This window comes from Takifugu rubripes, chromosome 8, assembly GCF_901000725.2.
Source record: "Takifugu rubripes chromosome 8, fTakRub1.2, whole genome shotgun sequence".
In the NCBI taxonomy this organism is placed as follows: Eukaryota; Metazoa; Chordata; class Actinopteri; order Tetraodontiformes; family Tetraodontidae; genus Takifugu; species Takifugu rubripes.
The window spans coordinates 8,836,553-8,853,790 of NC_042292.1; the positions used below are offsets into that span (position 1 = coordinate 8,836,553).

Genomic DNA, 17,238 nt, shown 5'->3' on the forward strand with positions numbered 1-17,238 from the left:
TGTCTTTATTTAGTCTTTATTTAGTAGCAGTCTTTTCATTGTGTAATTCTGATCCCATCTATCAATTTCATTTGGTTTTGTTTTCTTGACTGCTTTATCCCTTTCAGGGTCACTGGGGGTGGGTGAAGGCAGGATCCATCCCTGGATAAATCGCCAGCTCACGCAAGCTCTATGGGGCCCAATTTGAGCATTTTTCTACTTTGCTCAAGGGTACCTTGGCAGTGCTCTCTGAAGGTGTTCTGGCACCTTTAAAAACACCCTCCATGGTTTGTTCGCACCGGTTTGCAGCCTTTGCCTCTCAGCCCAGTCTCCTCCAGACTGAGCTACCACCTCGCCATCTGTCTTTCTGACTTGTTTATTGTCCAACATCTCATTTGTGCATTAATTTATCAGTGAAGTCTCACAGGAACCGGCCTTATATAGTCCTCAGTAAGGCTGGAAGACGCTGGACGCAATGGGGAGAAGTTTAGATCAGCTTTCCCTTCGCGGTGTCTCTCCTTCGCCTGAGGCATCACATGAAAACACACACGCATGCACACTTGAAGCAGTGGGCATGAAAAAGCACAAGTTCACTTTTCTTTTCCTTTAAATCAATTTAATTTTAAAATGTTTTCCAATTGCAGTGTCCCAGAAGGTCACAGCAGTAAAACATCCAACACCAGGAACACAAACTCAGAATAAAATATTGCCTTTACTACTGAGCTTCTTACATCGACATCAGGGCCAGCGAGGAGAACGTTCCATATTTATTTAGCGCTCCAGGAAACAGAGCCAATGATACCAAAGAAGAGTAAAACCTTTTTCCCCTTATAATGACCTGGTGATATAATTAGTTACGATGAGCCAAATGATGTTTGGTCAGGAGTGTTTGATGGAGGGAAGGCAAATGTGACTTTCGGGGTTTCACAGCAGCCGTCATCATCCGCCAACGGGGGACTTTTTGTCCTTTCCAACACGTTTGTCGCACAACTCCAACAGTCTCCGTTGGCAACGCTAAAACTTCCTTCAAGCCCACTTCGCTGTCACACGTTGTGATGAGATCATCATCATAGCAAATATTGTTTAGGAATGTAACCTTTCTGCTGCTGTGGGAGCGCCTGCAGGAACAGGCTGAACCTCTTCCTCTGTCGGGATAGTTTTCCTTTTTAAGGCAAGTTTGTCGAAGCCCCCCCTCCCACGGCTGCTATCAACCTGGTCACCACACCATCTGAGGATGTTGCAGAGTCCTTGCATCTACACATCATTATGCCATGAGGTCACAGATCCTGTCGCAGAAGCTTTTTTCCAAATCTGAGGTCCGATCGCTCATCAGGTCCCACGGTGGCAACTCAAAGTGTTCTGCAGCCTCAATGAAAGTTCAAACTCTTCTCTGTTACTTCAACTTAAATAAAAAAGAATATCTTCAGACACATGGTACTTTTGCTCGCCGTATTTCAGTTTGTGTTTCACTTAAATCGGTTTCCAGGATTTCTGAGGAAAAATCAGGCATTTTTAAGCTGAATGAGACAGAGAGGATGAGGAGGAGAGGAAGATGGTGCCAAACTGGTAAACAGCAGCATGGACGTAGAGAGACAATGAAAGCCGAGAGGCGACGAGAAGAGAGGGAAGGCAGAGTATAGAACGAGAGACAGAGGAATTTTACAGGGAGGAGGGTGGTACAGAGCAAAGGAGGGGGCAACTACAAATAGCCAGGGGCTGGGAGTTCTCCTTCAGTGCTCCTGGCCGCTGCAGTCTCCACCAGGCTCTCCTCCAACATGGCCTCCTACAGCTCCTCCGCCCAAACTGCCTCCTCGTATCGCCGCACTTTTGGCCAAGGCACTTTTGCCTCGCCCTCTCTCAACCGCTCCATGCTGGGCCACGGCCGCAGCAGTGGCGGCGGAGGTGGCCACGTCACCTCCAGGGTCTATGAGGTGACCCGCAGCAGCGCGACGCCCGCCTACCGGGTCTCATCCAGTTGCTATGGGAAGCCCCTTGGGGCCTCCAGAGTTTCTGTAGGGCGCTCCTACGCCGGCATGGGCGAGATGCTTGACTTCAGCTTGGCCGACGCCGTCAACCAGGAGTTCCTGACCACAAGGACTAACGAGAAGGCCGAACTGCAGCACCTCAATGACCGTTTTGCCAGCTACATTGAGAAGGTCCGCTTCCTGGAGCAGCAAAACCAGGGGCTGACGGTGGAGGTGGAGCGCCTGCGAGGACGCGAGCCCACGCGCGTCTCCGACATGTACGAGGAGGAGATGAACGACCTGAGGAGGCAGGTGGAGATCCTGACCAATCAGAGGTCACACATCGAGGTGGAGCGGGACAATCTCGCCGATGACCTGGACAAGCTGAAACTCAGGTGGGTGGGGCGGGAACGGGGTTCACAAAGATTGTTGTTTTTTTTAAAATGTTGGAAAAAGGGCAACATAGAAGGACAAAAATGTTGACATGCTGTCAAAAAACCAGAGAAAAATGTCTGACCCATGCCGAGGGAAGACAGGTGCGTGGGTGGAGAGCTGGATGAACGGAGGGATGTGATGATGCACAGGCATGTCAGCAACAGCCGATCTGCTCGATTTAACCGTCCATGTGGGAGAGGAACGAGTCCAATATTATCTGCTGTTTGTTGTGGTTACAGGAAGCATCTGCAGGCTCCGTCCAGCTCGCTTGGTTTTTAAAAACGGGTCTCAATGGGTCTAAATCTGAGAATTTCCTTTTCAATCTGCTATTGATTTTAGATTTGCGTCTGTTGTCAAGATCTTCAGACGTCTGGATTTTCTTTGTGAGGTCGAGCCCCAAGAGCCAAAATGTCACTAAAAACGTGTTATTGAAGTTTCACCTAAACAAAGCGTCACTAATGGATTTTCTGTGCTGCTGCTCAAGTTTGACCCGAGAACTCATCAAACGCACGAAGACACAACATGTTTACACAGATATCTTCTATAAAAGGAGAGGAAAGAGCGTCCACGGCTGAAGCATCTCGATTGTCTGTCTTTTCTCTTTCCCTCCCCGAGGTTCCCGTCTGATTTATATGAGTTTAAACAGCAGGCAGAGCTACTGTGACTCAAGTAAATATTGAAGGGTAAGAGGCTTTACAGGGAGCTAAAGTGTTCCCCCCTCAAACAAACTGGCTTTTAGTGTATTAAAGACTTTTCCATCTCCTTTTTCTTGGTTTATTTTCTTTCAAGGAAGGCCGACTTGATAAGGAAAGTTGAGTTAATGAGAGAACAATCTCAAGTGGTTCTGGGAAAACAATTAGTCCCTTACTTTCATCTTTTCTTTTAAAAATTAACTTAAGATGTAATTGTGTTGTTGCCAGTGGCAAAACCTGAGGGACTATCTGCCTGTCTGATGTTCTTCTGTCTCTCGTCTCCACCAGACTCCAAGAAGAAATCCTTCAAAAAGAGGACGCAGAAAACAACCTTGCAGCTTTCAGGGCGGTGAGTCCGTCCGGCCCGTGAATTCAACAAAGCTCGTCATTGATAGTTTTGTCATTTTGGAGCAGTATTCTGCTGAGTTATAATTAAAATGATGTGCATGTAAAATGCTGACAGACTGTCTTTAAAGTGACCAAACTGTTGCAGGACGTGGACGCTGCCACTCTGGCTCGTCTGGACCTGGAACGACGCATCGAGACGCTGCAGGAGGAGATCGCCTTCCTCAAGAAGATCCACGAAGAGGTCCTCTCCTCCTCTTTCCTTAAATTCTCTCTGATTTTAAAAAAAGGGATAAGTTTCTATGAGATGTAATGTTGTGTTTGGGATTTTCGCATCCAAAATGTGAACATTGCAACTTCAGGGGGGAAAAAAATTTCAGATTGATTATTTAGAAAGACTATAAAAAATTTTAAGCACAGACTAAAAATTAACCCGGAGGAATTTAGTTTGTAAATCAGGAGTATGAGGAGTCTAAAGTGTCGCTGCAGAGCTGCCGTCAGATCAGCGTTGAGATCTCCCGCAGCAGATGTGCAGCTATAATTACTCCATGTCTCAACAGAGGAGGCTTGTAGGCTTAGATATGCTCTTGTTTGTGTAACCATGCTGGACACTGACCAACCAAGTGGCTGCTACAGTTAGTGCAGTCAGGTGATCTCAAGTGACCACATGATCACCCAAAACCAGCACACGCGCACCCTCTTGGCATTACTCCGTGGCAGATTTTAAAACACATCATGGAAGTACTGATTTAAAGAGAAATCTATGAAAGAAAACAGATTTAAAAGGTATCAAGCCATGCCAAAATGGATGATAACAGTTTACCACAGATTCTAAACCACGTCTCGGCTGTTTCGTCCTCTTTCTTCAGGAGATCCGTGAGTTGCAGATGCAGATGCAGGAGACTCAGGTGCAGATCCAGATGGATATGTCCAAACCAGACCTGACGGCTGCCCTGAAAGACATCAGAGGACAGTATGAGGACATCGCTGCCAAGAACATTGCAGATGCTGAAAACTGGTACAAGTCAAAGGTAAACAACGGAGAGATGAGCCAGAGATTAGCCATGGTGGTGTTTAACACCTGACCTTTGTCCCTTCAGGTGTCTGACCTGAACCAGGCAGTGAATAAAAACAACGAGGCACTGAAACAGGCCAGACAGGAGACCATGGAGTTCAGACATCAGATCCAGTCCTACACCTGTGAGATTGACTCCCTCAAAGGCACCGTATGTCTCGCAAACACGTGATTTTTAAGCTCCTTGTGTGCTGTTGAAACTGTTTTTATTGAATACCTTTTCCCCTTTGGCCAATCCAGAACGATTCCCTGATGAGGCAGATGAGGGACATGGAGGACCGCCATGGACTGGAGGCCAGTGGCTACCAAGACACCATCTCCCGGCTGGAGACGGAAATAGCCAACATGAAGGATGAGATGGCGCGCCATCTCCGAGAGTACCAGGACCTGCTCAATGTAAAGATGGCCCTAGATGTGGAGATCGCCACCTACAGGAAGTTGCTGGAAGGGGAGGAGAGCAGGTAAACCTCCGCCTTCACTAATGAACAAATAAATTACCAGATGCCCTGAAAACATTACATCCTGAAAATAATGTACTTTTGGCTTTTTCCTTTCGATACATCGTTGCAGGATTGCATTACCAGTGCAGAGCTACTCCACGCTGAGCTACAGAGGTAACCCATCGGGCCGTGTCCTGAAGGCGCCAGCAGAGGGCGCCCATCGCCTTAATAAGCAACCGCAACAATCCTCAGAATTCCTCTTGGAAAATCTTCAGTTCAAACTGAAACAGTTCAAAACACCTCAATAGATCCATAAATAGTCGTAACCATTCATATTCGCGTTGCTTAGAGTGTACTACTTGTTTTGTGACTCAAGATGAGGAGATAACGACTGAATTTCTATTTTTATTCAGGGTTTGTTTTTTCAAGATACACAGGATTATAAACGTATTGATAAATCTAAATAGCTAAAGGATTTCCGGTGATGTGTTTCAGAAACCAGCCCTGAACACCAGCGTTCCTCTGAGATGCACTCAAAGAAAACTGTCCTCATCAAAACCATCGAAACCCGTGATGGAGAGGTATTTGGTTGTTTTTGGTGGATTTGTCTGCCTGTGTTCTTGTACAATGAGACAAAAATTCCACTTCCGTTCACATAGACCTTTGCTCTTCAAAACATAATGGATTCTGTACTCATTTCTGCAAAGGATCAGTTTCAGTGCTTATGTTAAAGTGACATTTGTGGAAAAAAATAGCTGAGATTGAAAGAAAAAAATGTTGAGAGAAGGTATCTCAAATAATTCTGAAACCGAGGCCAAAGAATTAGATTTAACTTAGTTCCATCCATTAACTCTGCTGCGACTGCATAAACGGAAGCGGTTAAATATTCCTTTTTGCACATCTGCATTAAATTCATCCACCCAAACAACTTCTGGCAACCGAGTGGAAACATGCACCACAACAGCTGGCTGAGAAAATATGCATCAGGCATGTTGAGACAGAAGCGAATTATCTTGTACATCTGCCTGGAAAAGAATCTCTTTTGCAATGACACATCAGTCCAGCTATCTTTGAAGAGCAACCTTTCTTTAAATAATCACGAGAACCTCAAGAAAACGATATGAGAACAAAATCTCATCGGTCATGACGGAAATGTGGTGGGGAATAGTTTTGACAGTTGCTGGTTTCCATTTTTAAGAAATGCACTCCTGCCCTCCAGGTTGTCAGCGAGTCGACGCAGGAGCAGCAAGACATCATGTGACCATCTGGGAGCATCTTTCCCTCAGCTGGGGCAGATAAGAAGGGCAAACGAAATCTGAGTAAATAAAAACACTTTTCAAACCCACGGCGATGACCTGTTGCTGCCTGATGAGCTTTATTTATCAGGACATAAAAATTCTGTGACTGAGAAATTAGTGTTTGAGTGCAAAATGGGGTTATTTTTAAAAGCGGTGGGACACAGGTGATTCACTATTGAATGGTGTAGTTGTATTTGTCTTTCCTGTCAAATATCAAAGACAATCAAGCAATTTTCTGTCGTCAGGAGTTTATTTCGAACGCAAACACAGGGAAGTTATTTTTACTCTAATTGGGCCAAATGAGGTGAGCTGAAGGTGTGATAAAAGAGAGATCGAAGGGAAATGAGGACAAGGGCGGAAGTAGGAAAGTTCAGGAAGAGATTATCCCTGACAACCAAATATGATTTGCTAATAAAATGTAATTTCGTTTTGGATGAATGATGTCTGTGTGTCTTTGCATCAATAAACAACACATGATCATGTACAGGCGCACGGACACACATGCTTTAATAATCATCGTCAGAATTGTCTTTTTTTATTTTAAAGCATGGACTTGTTGCCCCACACAGAAGACGGTGTACTTTAAATTTACAGAAATAAATAAGCTAATCAGTACATCCCACTAGAAAACAGTCTCAAGTTAGTTTACTGACAAAATAGTGTAAAATAGACAAAAGAAAAACAACTTAAAAATGAAAAAAGTAAGTGCTTTGTTTTCTGTACAAATTTCACATTGATGCACATGGAGAAGGTGGAGGGAGCCAAAATAAATCAGTCAGCGGAGATTGAGGACGTACGGAGGGGTGAGGTCATGCATTTAACCTTGTCACAGATGCATAAAAAGTAGACTGAATCACTCCATCCCCTAAACTTCCCTTCACTTGCTTGCCTTCCTTTTGGAAAAGTAAAGACAACAATTCACATTTTTACCGGTGAGGAAAAACAGTAATTAAAAAGAGCCAAAAACAAAGCAATGCACGTAATGGAAGGAGCTGTTTTTAAATAAAAGTCTGTATGGCCACTAGTCCGCCTCTTTCCTCCTCTCAGCCTTATTCACACTGGTGTCTCAGCTGGATCTCTTTTGTTTACAAAAAATAACCATGGTAACTGAGATTTTAGTTCAAAGTGAACTAATTGTAATGGCTCATCACAACTATTTTACATATCTAACAACACAATCTAGTGAAATGTGTTTTATTAGCTGCTGTTTCTACTTTTGACACCATCTGAAACCAGTTCTCCTGCTTAAAAGTCCAGAAAAGGCACTGGCTTAAAAAATATATTAGATTTGGCTTCATTCAATACGCCACTTGCGCCCATGGTCGCCCACTAAGTGGTTTTACATGTCACAAATAAAAACCAGCCCCAACAGGCTGAAACTGACCAGCAGCATTTCCAAACCTCTTCAATAAGGACTCATTTGAAACAGGTTTTTAAAATGTAGGTAGTTCTTCATGAATAAATTGAACCTCTGGTTGATGAAGTAAAAAAGATTCTTTTTGGATTGAGATTTATTTGAGCTCCAGCTGAGTTCCAGCGTAAATGTGGCTGCTTTGTTGTCTTCTTCCTTGTATTTTAGGCGTCTGTAAGGAGCTAAAATAGTCAACAAGTAGCTCCTCAACAATATTATATATACTTTATCTTTATATATTTATATATGTATATATATATATATATGTATTACCCTGCTAACTGTAACTTTATGTCTACCACCTTGGAAAATCCTTTCATGTTCCCATTTAATGCAAAAGCCTTTTTTAGGAGATCTGCCAGCAACCCCCCTCCTACTGCTGAATGGTACAGTCTATGGAGAGGCAAGGCACCCATGAGAAACAGATTCTCCATCTGCCATCGAAGAGGAGTCCGATGCTAAAAGATTAATTCTGTCGAGCACCAAGTGTGAAAAAGTTTTTTTTTTTTTTTTTTTTTCAAAAACAATGACGATGTCTTTCAGCGTTTCATCCAGTCCAGATGGCACAGAGAGCAAGACAACCCCAGTTTGCATTTAAGGGCTCTAAATTCCCTTTGTGGAGGAACTTCATCAGACTTCTCAAAACAGGTCGAGCAGCCGGTTTCTTCATTTGTGTCAGAACGTGGGCCGCGCTGGGGTTTGATTTATGCGTGTGTCTGCACCTGAGTCAGAGCTGCACTGACAATGCATTCCCTGAATGACGTGAGATGGTGGCGTACTGGTTCATCTGGGCTTTAACAGCAACCTCCAAGACCTGCTGCTCCTGTGTTTGTACAAATTCATGCATGCATCTGACTGAAGGACTGAAAACTTGTGCATCACACCAACTGGCTCCAGAAGGAGCTCTGAAAAAGGCTCGTGACCCAGAATCCCTGCTTGGATTTGCCCCAATCCAGGCCCAATATATTTTCATTAAGTCCGGCTAAAATGGAATAAAGTTCCTCCCCACAATATTTGCACTGAGGCCCAGAGGTGGTTTGACCAAAGATGTGGTTACACCCAGTTGGAGATGTGATTGTGGAGTCACTGTGACCATTGTATATTCCTGGTTAAAACCGCCTGGAGGAGAGGCAGACTCGTAACTCGATCAGACTCGTAACAAAGGACCTGTAGCTCCAGTCAGGGGTGACGTGGCGCCACAGTCATAGCCAACATCCACCACCGCGTTGGCGTCGCCTGTGAGCCGGCCGGGGAAAGGCTGCGCCTGTACTTGTCGGTCCCGAAAACTCTGGATATAGCTCTGAATGAAAAGGGCAAAAACATTGGCAATTTACAATAGAGCACTTTAGAAACACACACACATATACAGATATATTTTTCCCCCCCCGCACCGGTGAGAGGACGTCTGTGTCGTAGCGGCGGATGGGGTTGGGTTTGCGACGGTAGACGGGCTCGGCTTGAAGCTGCTTGGCCTGGTGGTGAAGGTGAGAGGAGCCGTGCTGCTGCTTCTTCTTCTTCTTGCGGTGGCGATCGTCCCTCTGACGGATCCGCATCACTTGCATCCTCCTCTGCTGCCGGCTGATGATGACTAGAGAGAGAGAGACGAGCGTGAGGAGGAGCTAACAGACTTGAGGTTACCGCTGGACTCAGTTTCGTTGAAAATGTTCACCTTTTGTATGGGAATATCCTTCAGCCGTCACCGTCCACTGGATAATGACCCCCAGCAACGTGAGGGCAGGCCACACCCCCAGCACCACCCACGTTATCCAACACACAGGCTTCCCGGGTGCCGCCTTCATTCTCTCGTACATGTACAGCACGAGGGCAAAAAGCTCCACAAAGTAGTCCAGCGCCACAGTGATGACTGCCGCGCCGAACACGGCGGTGGAGAGCGTGGTGAAGAAGCGCTGCCACTGCAGGGTGAGCACGGCGAAGATCATGCCCAGTCCGAGCAGCACGCCCAGAGGCACCCAGACGGAGCGCGGCGGGCTGTTGGAAAGCTCCTCCATTCCCACCAGGGTGGCCACAGCAACCAAGAGGCCCAGCAGCAGGCCCACCATGAAGAGGCCCACACTGCGGACCAGCATGGTGACGAGGCCGCAGAGCGTCCCGATGCCAAGGCCGATGCCCACCGAAGCCTCCACGCTCAGCTGCGTGTCCAGGACACGCTCCTTGTAACAGAGCATGAAGATGACAACAGAGCCAAACATCAGGCCTGTGAGGAACATCACCGCTTTAAAGCAGCGATAGCCTGAAACCAAGGAAGAGACGTGGTTGGCAAAAGGAGGCCCTGGACACCGTGGAGAAAAATAGAGTTTTCTGACTCACCAAAGAAGCAGTAAATGATCCCAAAGAGGCAACACATGGAGCAGACGACAGAGGGAACCACCTTGTAATGTCCGCCGGACTCCTCGCAGCCATCCAGCCACTCAGGACTCAGCTCCTGGTCCGGCTGAGCAAACAGCGTCTCCACGGTGGTCGTCATGGTCGTCACTGAGAAGGACCGCGAGTAGAGGCGCAGAGAAGGAAAGGTGAACAGACGGGGGGCGAGTGGGGGAGGCTAGGGAGCAGCACCCAGCCACAAGGCTTCACCTGGAGACAGAGGAGAAGAAGAATTAGGAGGGAAATAACCCAACGGATTTATGTTTCGCTGCGCCGTCCCTTTAAGTCCGACTGCTGTTGAGTACATAATGAGGACGCGTCATTAAATGCACCATCTGTGACGCTGGTGACAAACACTGAGAATCAATAAATCTCTGTTACTTTAACAGGCTCCAGAGCTTTAATGGGGGCTGCAAGATCACAAACCTGATTCGAAACGTCTACCTTCATGTTAAAAGGGGGCAAAATACATTTAGCAAAAAATAAATAAATCACAAAGCTGATAATAACAGCTCATTTAGGCCTGGACACATGAGGACAATCAGAGCTTGGCTGAGCTCTCCGTAGACGGACGGACGGACGGACGGACGGACGGACATCTTTACTGAATCTTTTGCGACTAACTTGTCAGTCCTGCGTTTCTTTTAAAAGTCTGGACAATAATAGTCATTGTCCACAGCTTGTGCTTCTCTCCTCCCACCAACCTCGTCTCCCACTGACCTTAACTAAGTGTCCCCTGACTAAATGTCTCTCTCACCGTCTCCAACCATCTTCGCTTTGTTGTGTTTTTTGCGCATCGCTTTGTGGACAGCTGTTGAAAGCCTGTGACAACACCACGATCCCGGACACCTTTCCTGGGATCCCAAAAACACACCGAATCAGCGCCAACAGATTCAGTCTCGCGCAGATGCTAAAGCGGCAACTTGAAAATGAAACCGTAGTAGACAGAATAGGCAAAGTGCACTTCTAGAGGGATGAATGCACAATACAGGAGTGCAGACAGGAAACAACACTAAAACAGAGGAGGAAGCCAACGCTCTGTCGCTCACTCTTTTCCTCTTTGACCTCCTTCTCGTGCATCCTCTGCCCTTCCCTTCGGGCTGTTTTTGTTCCCTCCATCTCTGGGTGACTTCAACCCAACAGCAGGTTTCTGGGTCAGAGGTGCTTATACAACTGTCTGGAAAGGGACAGTCCCCATAACATCACCTTTCCTTATCTCTATCAAATCCCACTGATCCTTGCTTTTAGAACCAGACCAGCTTGTTGACAATGGAGAGGCAAACGAACACAGAAGTCAAGCGTTAAATACACATTATTGGTGCTTAACATGTGACATTAATCCATTTAATTGTCCCTGCTGTTAATTAACAGAGGTGAGGAGTCTTTCACTGATCTTGCCCTTTCCGATTTAACGAGCAAATCTCTTCTCCCATAATGTGGACAAATAACTCATCAACCCTTCTCTGTACATAATAACCCCTTCACACTCTTGAAAATGCACTGATGTGTTATTGTTGAGAGTGGACAATAGAAGACAATATAAACAAGCTGTGCAATGAATGGATGCAGCTGACTTTAAAAAAAGGGGTCTTTGGAAGAACCCTCTACAAGCCCCTGGTAAACGCAAGCTTATTCTTTGTAGAATTTCATCCAAACAGCATATAATAATCATCTTTTGGTGGAGGATTAACAGGTTGGTGCAGGGTAAACTCATGTATGTGAGCACGCGCACACGCACGTAGAGGCATTAAGCTGTTTAGTATCAGATCCAACCCTGCAGAGCCTTTTCATCATCTGACACAGAAACAGGCTGAGAGAGAAAAACAAACAGTTTCTTCTTCTGCTGTCAGCATCAGCAGCAGCATCAACACGCTTCTCCACCTACCACCCTGCTTCATGTCTGTTGCCATGATGATGCAGAGATGCTGACAGACAGCAGGGACTAGGATCTGGTACATAGCCTGACCAATGGCAGAGCAGTTTAATCTCCCATAGCAACAGCCTGAGAGCCAATCAAGGGCACCGTGTGCGCCCCCTATAACACACAACCTTCTTAGCATTAGCACATTAGCACATGTTCAAAAACATCAAACCTCCACAGTGGTAATGTTGACTCATTGGGAGAGTCCAGGTTAATTTCTTATCCTCTCCTCTTGCCTGGTTTTGGTCTGCGTCTAACGTCTGTGGAGGAATCTGCAGATCTTCAGGGAGGGAATGGTTTTCCAACTGCTGCACGGCGAGCCGCCGCGTCGGCCGGATGTGTGAAGAGACTCACTGTCTCCCAAGTGCTCCACGTGCAGGTAATTACAGCGGGATTTTAGAGCCCACTCATGTCATAGAAGAAACAAGGAGCTTAGGCGAATCAGTCAGTAACACCCAGATGTGCAGCTATTTTCAAGGCTGACATCATCAGGTCTGAATGGACTCGGCGCCTTTTCATGAATAAACAAACTGGATCTATTTTTACACCCAGCCGCGCTGCGTCAAGTCTGGCCTACATGTTCAGGTGAAGCATTCCTGGAGCCATCAGCATCTGCAATAGTCTGATGGCGGGGAGGCCGCTTCTGTGATCAGAAGGTTGTTGGTTTGAGCAGCAACCCTCATGCTGTTGAGCAGCTGTTCTTCACGCCACCGTTTCAGCCGATGCTCCAGCAAAGCAGCATTTTTAGCTCCAGCAACATGCAAATGTGGAGCTCTGCCCAATGTGCTGTGATGATCTGATTTTTTAATCTTTAATCTCTCTCATTTTCTTCTTGACTTCGGAGGCGGCGATGGGAGTATGATAAAGGTCTGACAGCATGCGGCGGTTTCAAGCGACTCGGTTTTAAAGCTGAACAGTGAACACATCCAGCTTCAGCCTATAGGAGGGCAGAAACACTGTGACCTCAACAACATGCGTCTGAGCAGCCATTTGTTATCAGTACAGTCCTGCTTGATGAGGCTGTGCATGCGTTAGATTCTCCCCATTGGCTGCTGCTGTCGGGGTCACGGGGAGGGTGCACATATGGGCGAAGGCGTGGTCCATCCCCGGATGAGTTGCCAGGTCATCGCAGGGCCCTATGTGAGCATTTGTGGGTTCGGCACCTTGCTCAAGGGTACCTCAGCAGTGCTCTGAAGGTGTTCTCATAGTAGGGGAAGGTGCCATGATTTGTCCGCACTGGAGCTCAAACCCAGAACCCTCCGCTACTCAGCCCCACCCCCCAACATGAGCTACCGCCGCCCCTGACTTAGTGCATCGATGCCGAAAACCTGGACTTTGACGTCAGCTGCTTCACTGACCGTCCCAGTTTTCCCTCTCACACCGTCTCCCCTATCTGTCCTAAATCCATCCTCAGGAGTGTCCTTGCTCCATTCAGTGGGAGGGAGCAGCCTGTCCTGATGTGTTAGCGCTCCGATGACGAGCTGGTGTGGAGGCTGTCTGGGTCTCAGGTCAGAACACTCATCGCTGCAGTGGACCGCACGCACACTCACACGCACACGCACACACACAGCACAGCTTGAGTTATTTTGACATTTATACACAGACGTGTATAAAGACAAATTGGATAATCCAAGTGTTAATGCATCATACCACAGATTTCATCAGTCAGGGCTGACGCCAACGCCTCTGTGGCGGTGACTAACAAGTGCAGCGATGAGTGATACGGTACAAGACACCGCCAGGAACAACGGTTCCTGCAGAATCCATCTGTCAGTCCAACTTCCTGTTGGGAACAAAGCACCCGAGCGTTGGCGCATATGAAAAGCTTGAAATAGTGTTTGAGTAAATGGCTCCCCGAAGCTTCTAAAGATGCAGCACGAGAAATAAGCTGATGGGGGGAGAAAGGTAGAGAGGGAAGAACAAAAATAAGAGCAGTTCCACTCCCACCAAGTTACATAACAGCTTTATGACACATTACTCACTGCACTTCTGCTCCTGTTCAAACCTCTTTGTGGACACACGTTGGTCTGCGTCGGCCTTTGTTCTCAATTCTCACAATTAAATACGCTCTCAATCGTTTGACCTTAAATGTCTCCACTTCATGAATATGTATGACATGAGTGTACATGATGCTCAACCTTAATCACAACGAAGCTCAACAGATTCAAAAAGAAATTAAAACTAGAATATTATTTACTCCTTTTATAGATATCTAGAGATTTCGGATTATTAATAAAATTTCCCGCTGCATGCACGAACACCTGGATGAGAAATATCCAAATCATCTGCAGTAGGTTAAGCACCCCTCTCTGATCAGCATGAGAAATTTCAACATTTATACCGAGGACACAGAAAAAGACCATTTAAAATATCAGACAACAGCTCCTATTTTTAACCTGCTCCTTCTCTCCATCACCGACCTGAGAGCTGCACCGCTCTGGCTGCAATATGTCCACATTCAGAACCTCCTTACGGTGTCTGAGCGCCGACGGATTCATGAGAAAATGAGCTGAAGCACGTGATGCGGGCAGATCTCCCTCTGTCTGGCTGCTCGTGGGCCATCCGCGGTAACAACAGGCTGCTGGGTGAGCTGCCAAAAACAGGCCGCCCCCCAGCAGCAGCGGAAGAGCGACCGTGTCACCGGCTCACATGTGAGCTTCCGGCTGCGAGAGCCAGAGAGTGAGCGAGAGGTGCCGGTGTCGTCAATCGCCCTTCCGATAACCTGGCACGCCATCCGCCATCCCTCGGGACGTGAACACCAGTGACGGCTGTGGAACACGTGAGCGTGTGCAGGGTCGTTACACGTGTGCGCTTGCGTGTCATCACAGTTCAAACACCGAGGCCGGTGAAAACATGAAGAAAGACATTTGTCAAAGGAGAATAACTGCTGCTGGAATTCTGCTTTCCAGCAAGCAAGGCCACCTTTCCCACAAACAGAGTCTGGCTGAAGTTGTCTCTAGTTCACATGCTGGTGAAAGCTTCTCAGAAAGGCCTTGATGAGGTCATGACGGCAGCTGAAATGTTCCCAGCGGACTGGAAAATTTGTAAAATCAGCTACAGCCAGAAAGTTTCAACTGTACAGACAAGACAAGTGTTTTCTTCTTTTCCCACTAAGCACCAATGTGACAGCAGTCAAAATCACTTAAGGGAACCAAGTTTGATGAATTAAAACAGAGGAAAACACAAGCAGCAGGGCGGCGCTACCTCAGTGCCTGTGGAGCTACTGAGCTGTTAGCTTAGCTTCATAAGCTTCACATGAACAAAAGAAATGAAGGGAGGGAAACAAGAATCCAGTCAGGTTTGTGGCAAGTTCGCCTTTCGGCGTGTATATAACTGTTAAATACTCGGGTCAGGAACCATTCCTCTCACTCAGCCCTCTCAAAGGCCGTGTCTCCACGGCGGGTCAGGACCCTCTAGTGACCCCACGTGTCACATGATCGTTGTTCGACAGTTCCACAGTCATGTGAGCCGGACGAGCCGCCAAATAGCAAAAATAATAATGTAGAAAACAAGGATGAGCATGAAAGCAGCTGAGACGGTGAGATATTTAAAGAGAATATGATTTCCCACAGGTCCCTGAAGTGTACAGTTCCGGAGTTTTGCCCATGTGACTTTTTTGTTCCGATCTATCGCTGCAAGATGAATCAGTGTGCAAATAAATATTAAACAGCATGTGTTGTGATATAAAATACAAAAGAACACAGGTGGTTGCCATGTTTCTGGGTTGTGTGTTGGCGATGGATGCTATAAATGAGAAGAGAAGCAGAGTCGGCTAGGCTAATGCTTCTCTTCTTCTGGTTCCACGTCACATCGCGCTCTCGGTTTAGCCCATCGAGTAAACCTCAAGCCCACCCAGGAGTTTTTCAGGCCAAGCTCAGTTCCAATCCTGGTACTTTTTTTTACCTGTTTAGACCAGGTAAAAGTTCCTGTGAATGGCTGTACAGGGAAGGGTCCTGTGGTGGGGATACCCACCAAAGGCTCCTATAAAATTTCCCAGAAGTTAGTGGAGTGTGAACACGCATAAAAAATATCAAGGGAATTCTCCAACAGTAGCACAACAACACAACATGCTGTTCAGGGGAGTTTTATCTGCAGCCTCTCTCAGCCGCCAACACCTGCACGACTCAAGGAGACTCAGGAGGGGAAGGCCGAGGTGCTGGGGCCTCCTCAGACTCAGACTCAGCAGCTTATGTAAGGCTGAGAGGGAGGACGTGGCTCCGTGTCCCTTTCAGCTCCGATTGGACAGAGCGCAGAAAATCTGCTAAAACTGTGAAATGAGGAGGAACGCGCGACGTGGCTAGTTCATCACATATTGGATGAACATTTGGAATTCACAGGGTATTTTCCAGCTGTTTGCACTGAACCTCGGGACTGTAACACAGAATCACAGACTGAGCTTTGAATCGATGTCTGGGGCCCCGAAAGTGCCCGATGAACACAAGCCTTCGGTAATCCTTCACCACTCTGCACTTCACAAATGTTGAAATCAATCACACAAACGGCGTTTCCGCCTTCATTCAATCACTTGCAGGTTCCGCTCCGCAGGTCCAGGACCTGCTGCCGCACATCTGAGGACTCCTACTGACAGGAACGTCCTCACAAAGCTGCCACAATAACTGCATCTACTTATCAATCCATCCTCGTGCTGCTGGTTCACAATGGTGACCAAACAGCTCACTGTTGTCCTCGGCCACTGCTGCCCTGAGGCCGACGCAGGCGGAATATCAACGATGTTTGCGCCAGTGGAGGAGACAGATCCACCTCCGCAACCTCACCACCTTATGGAGCTGAAGTCAGGACACCATAATGATTAAATCATTATGAGTTAACTTTTGGTCGCACGGTTGCGGCTAAAGTCCACTTTTAAATAGCAAAACCCAAAACCTCAACCACTTTTTCTCTAAAAGACAACAAGGAATCACAGTTTCATGCCTGTGGCCTCAGAAACATCACACCAGGATAGCTTTGAATTGATGAATTGATGTCTGCCTATGCAAAAACCGCACCGCCCTCCCTACCGTTCCCAACCAAAGCCGCGTGACCATGAGACTCAATACGGCTCACGGGGCCTCTTCCACGAGCGGCAGCTGCAAACGCTGGCAGCCGCCAACCCAATTACTTCGAGCTTTACCGCAGACACACAAGCAAATAACCTGCAGCAGAAGGTCGAGCATCCTCTAGAGTAAATAATACACAATCTAAAGTCAATAAGAAACATTAAAGTGGTTTGAGAGGTTTAGTGACCATCACACATCCTTTCTGACATCATAAAACGCGTTATGTCGAAGAAGACGTG

The 17,238-nt window shown here is 46.9% G+C and overlaps 2 protein-coding genes across 4 annotated transcripts in view; one reads left to right on the forward strand and one right to left on the reverse strand.

Annotated features, from left to right (window-relative positions):
- Window positions 1-1,717: 1,717 nt before the first annotated feature.
- On the forward strand, window positions 1,718-6,666 carry desmb (desmin b). The gene is made up of 9 exons (XM_003966572.3): window positions 1,718-2,338; window positions 3,359-3,419; window positions 3,564-3,659; window positions 4,285-4,446; window positions 4,516-4,641; window positions 4,731-4,951; window positions 5,061-5,104; window positions 5,426-5,511; window positions 6,150-6,666. The coding sequence occupies exons 1-9, from the start codon at window positions 1,755-1,757 to the stop codon at window positions 6,189-6,191; spliced, it is 1,422 nt and encodes a 473-aa protein (XP_003966621.1). The 5' UTR covers window positions 1,718-1,754; the 3' UTR covers window positions 6,192-6,666.
- A 44-nt stretch (window positions 6,667-6,710) lies between these two features.
- The window catches only part of tmem198ab (transmembrane protein 198ab), a 28,146-nt gene continuing 17,618 nt past the window's right edge, over window positions 6,711-17,238 (reverse strand). The window contains exons 1-5 of one of the 3 annotated variants that reach the window (XM_029840407.1): window positions 14,363-14,548; window positions 9,968-10,231; window positions 9,309-9,890; window positions 9,031-9,227; window positions 6,711-8,939 (exon numbers count right to left, since the gene is read on the reverse strand). In XM_029840407.1, coding sequence (XP_029696267.1) covers window positions 8,787-8,939; window positions 9,031-9,227; window positions 9,309-9,890; window positions 9,968-10,124 — 1,089 coding nt within the window. In that variant the 5' untranslated portion in view covers window positions 10,125-10,231; window positions 14,363-14,548 and the 3' untranslated portion in view covers window positions 6,711-8,786. Of the gene's footprint in view, window positions 8,940-9,030; window positions 9,228-9,308; window positions 9,891-9,967; window positions 10,232-13,592; window positions 13,842-14,362; window positions 14,549-17,238 lie in introns of those variants that run through there. The other 2 variants (XM_029840408.1, XM_003966605.3) reach the window with 2 other exon arrangements.

Coding starts and splice junctions, on each gene's coding strand:
- desmb (XM_003966572.3), top strand. CDS start 1,755: ATGGCCTCCTACAGCTCCTCCGCCCAAACTGCCTCCTCGTATCGCCGC. Junction 2,339..3,358: donor CTGGACAAGCTGAAACTCAG/GTGGGTGGGGCG, acceptor CGTCTCCACCAG/ACTCCAAGAAGAAATCCTTC. Junction 5,105..5,425: donor CTCCACGCTGAGCTACAGAG/GTAACCCATCGG, acceptor GATGTGTTTCAG/AAACCAGCCCTGAACACCAG.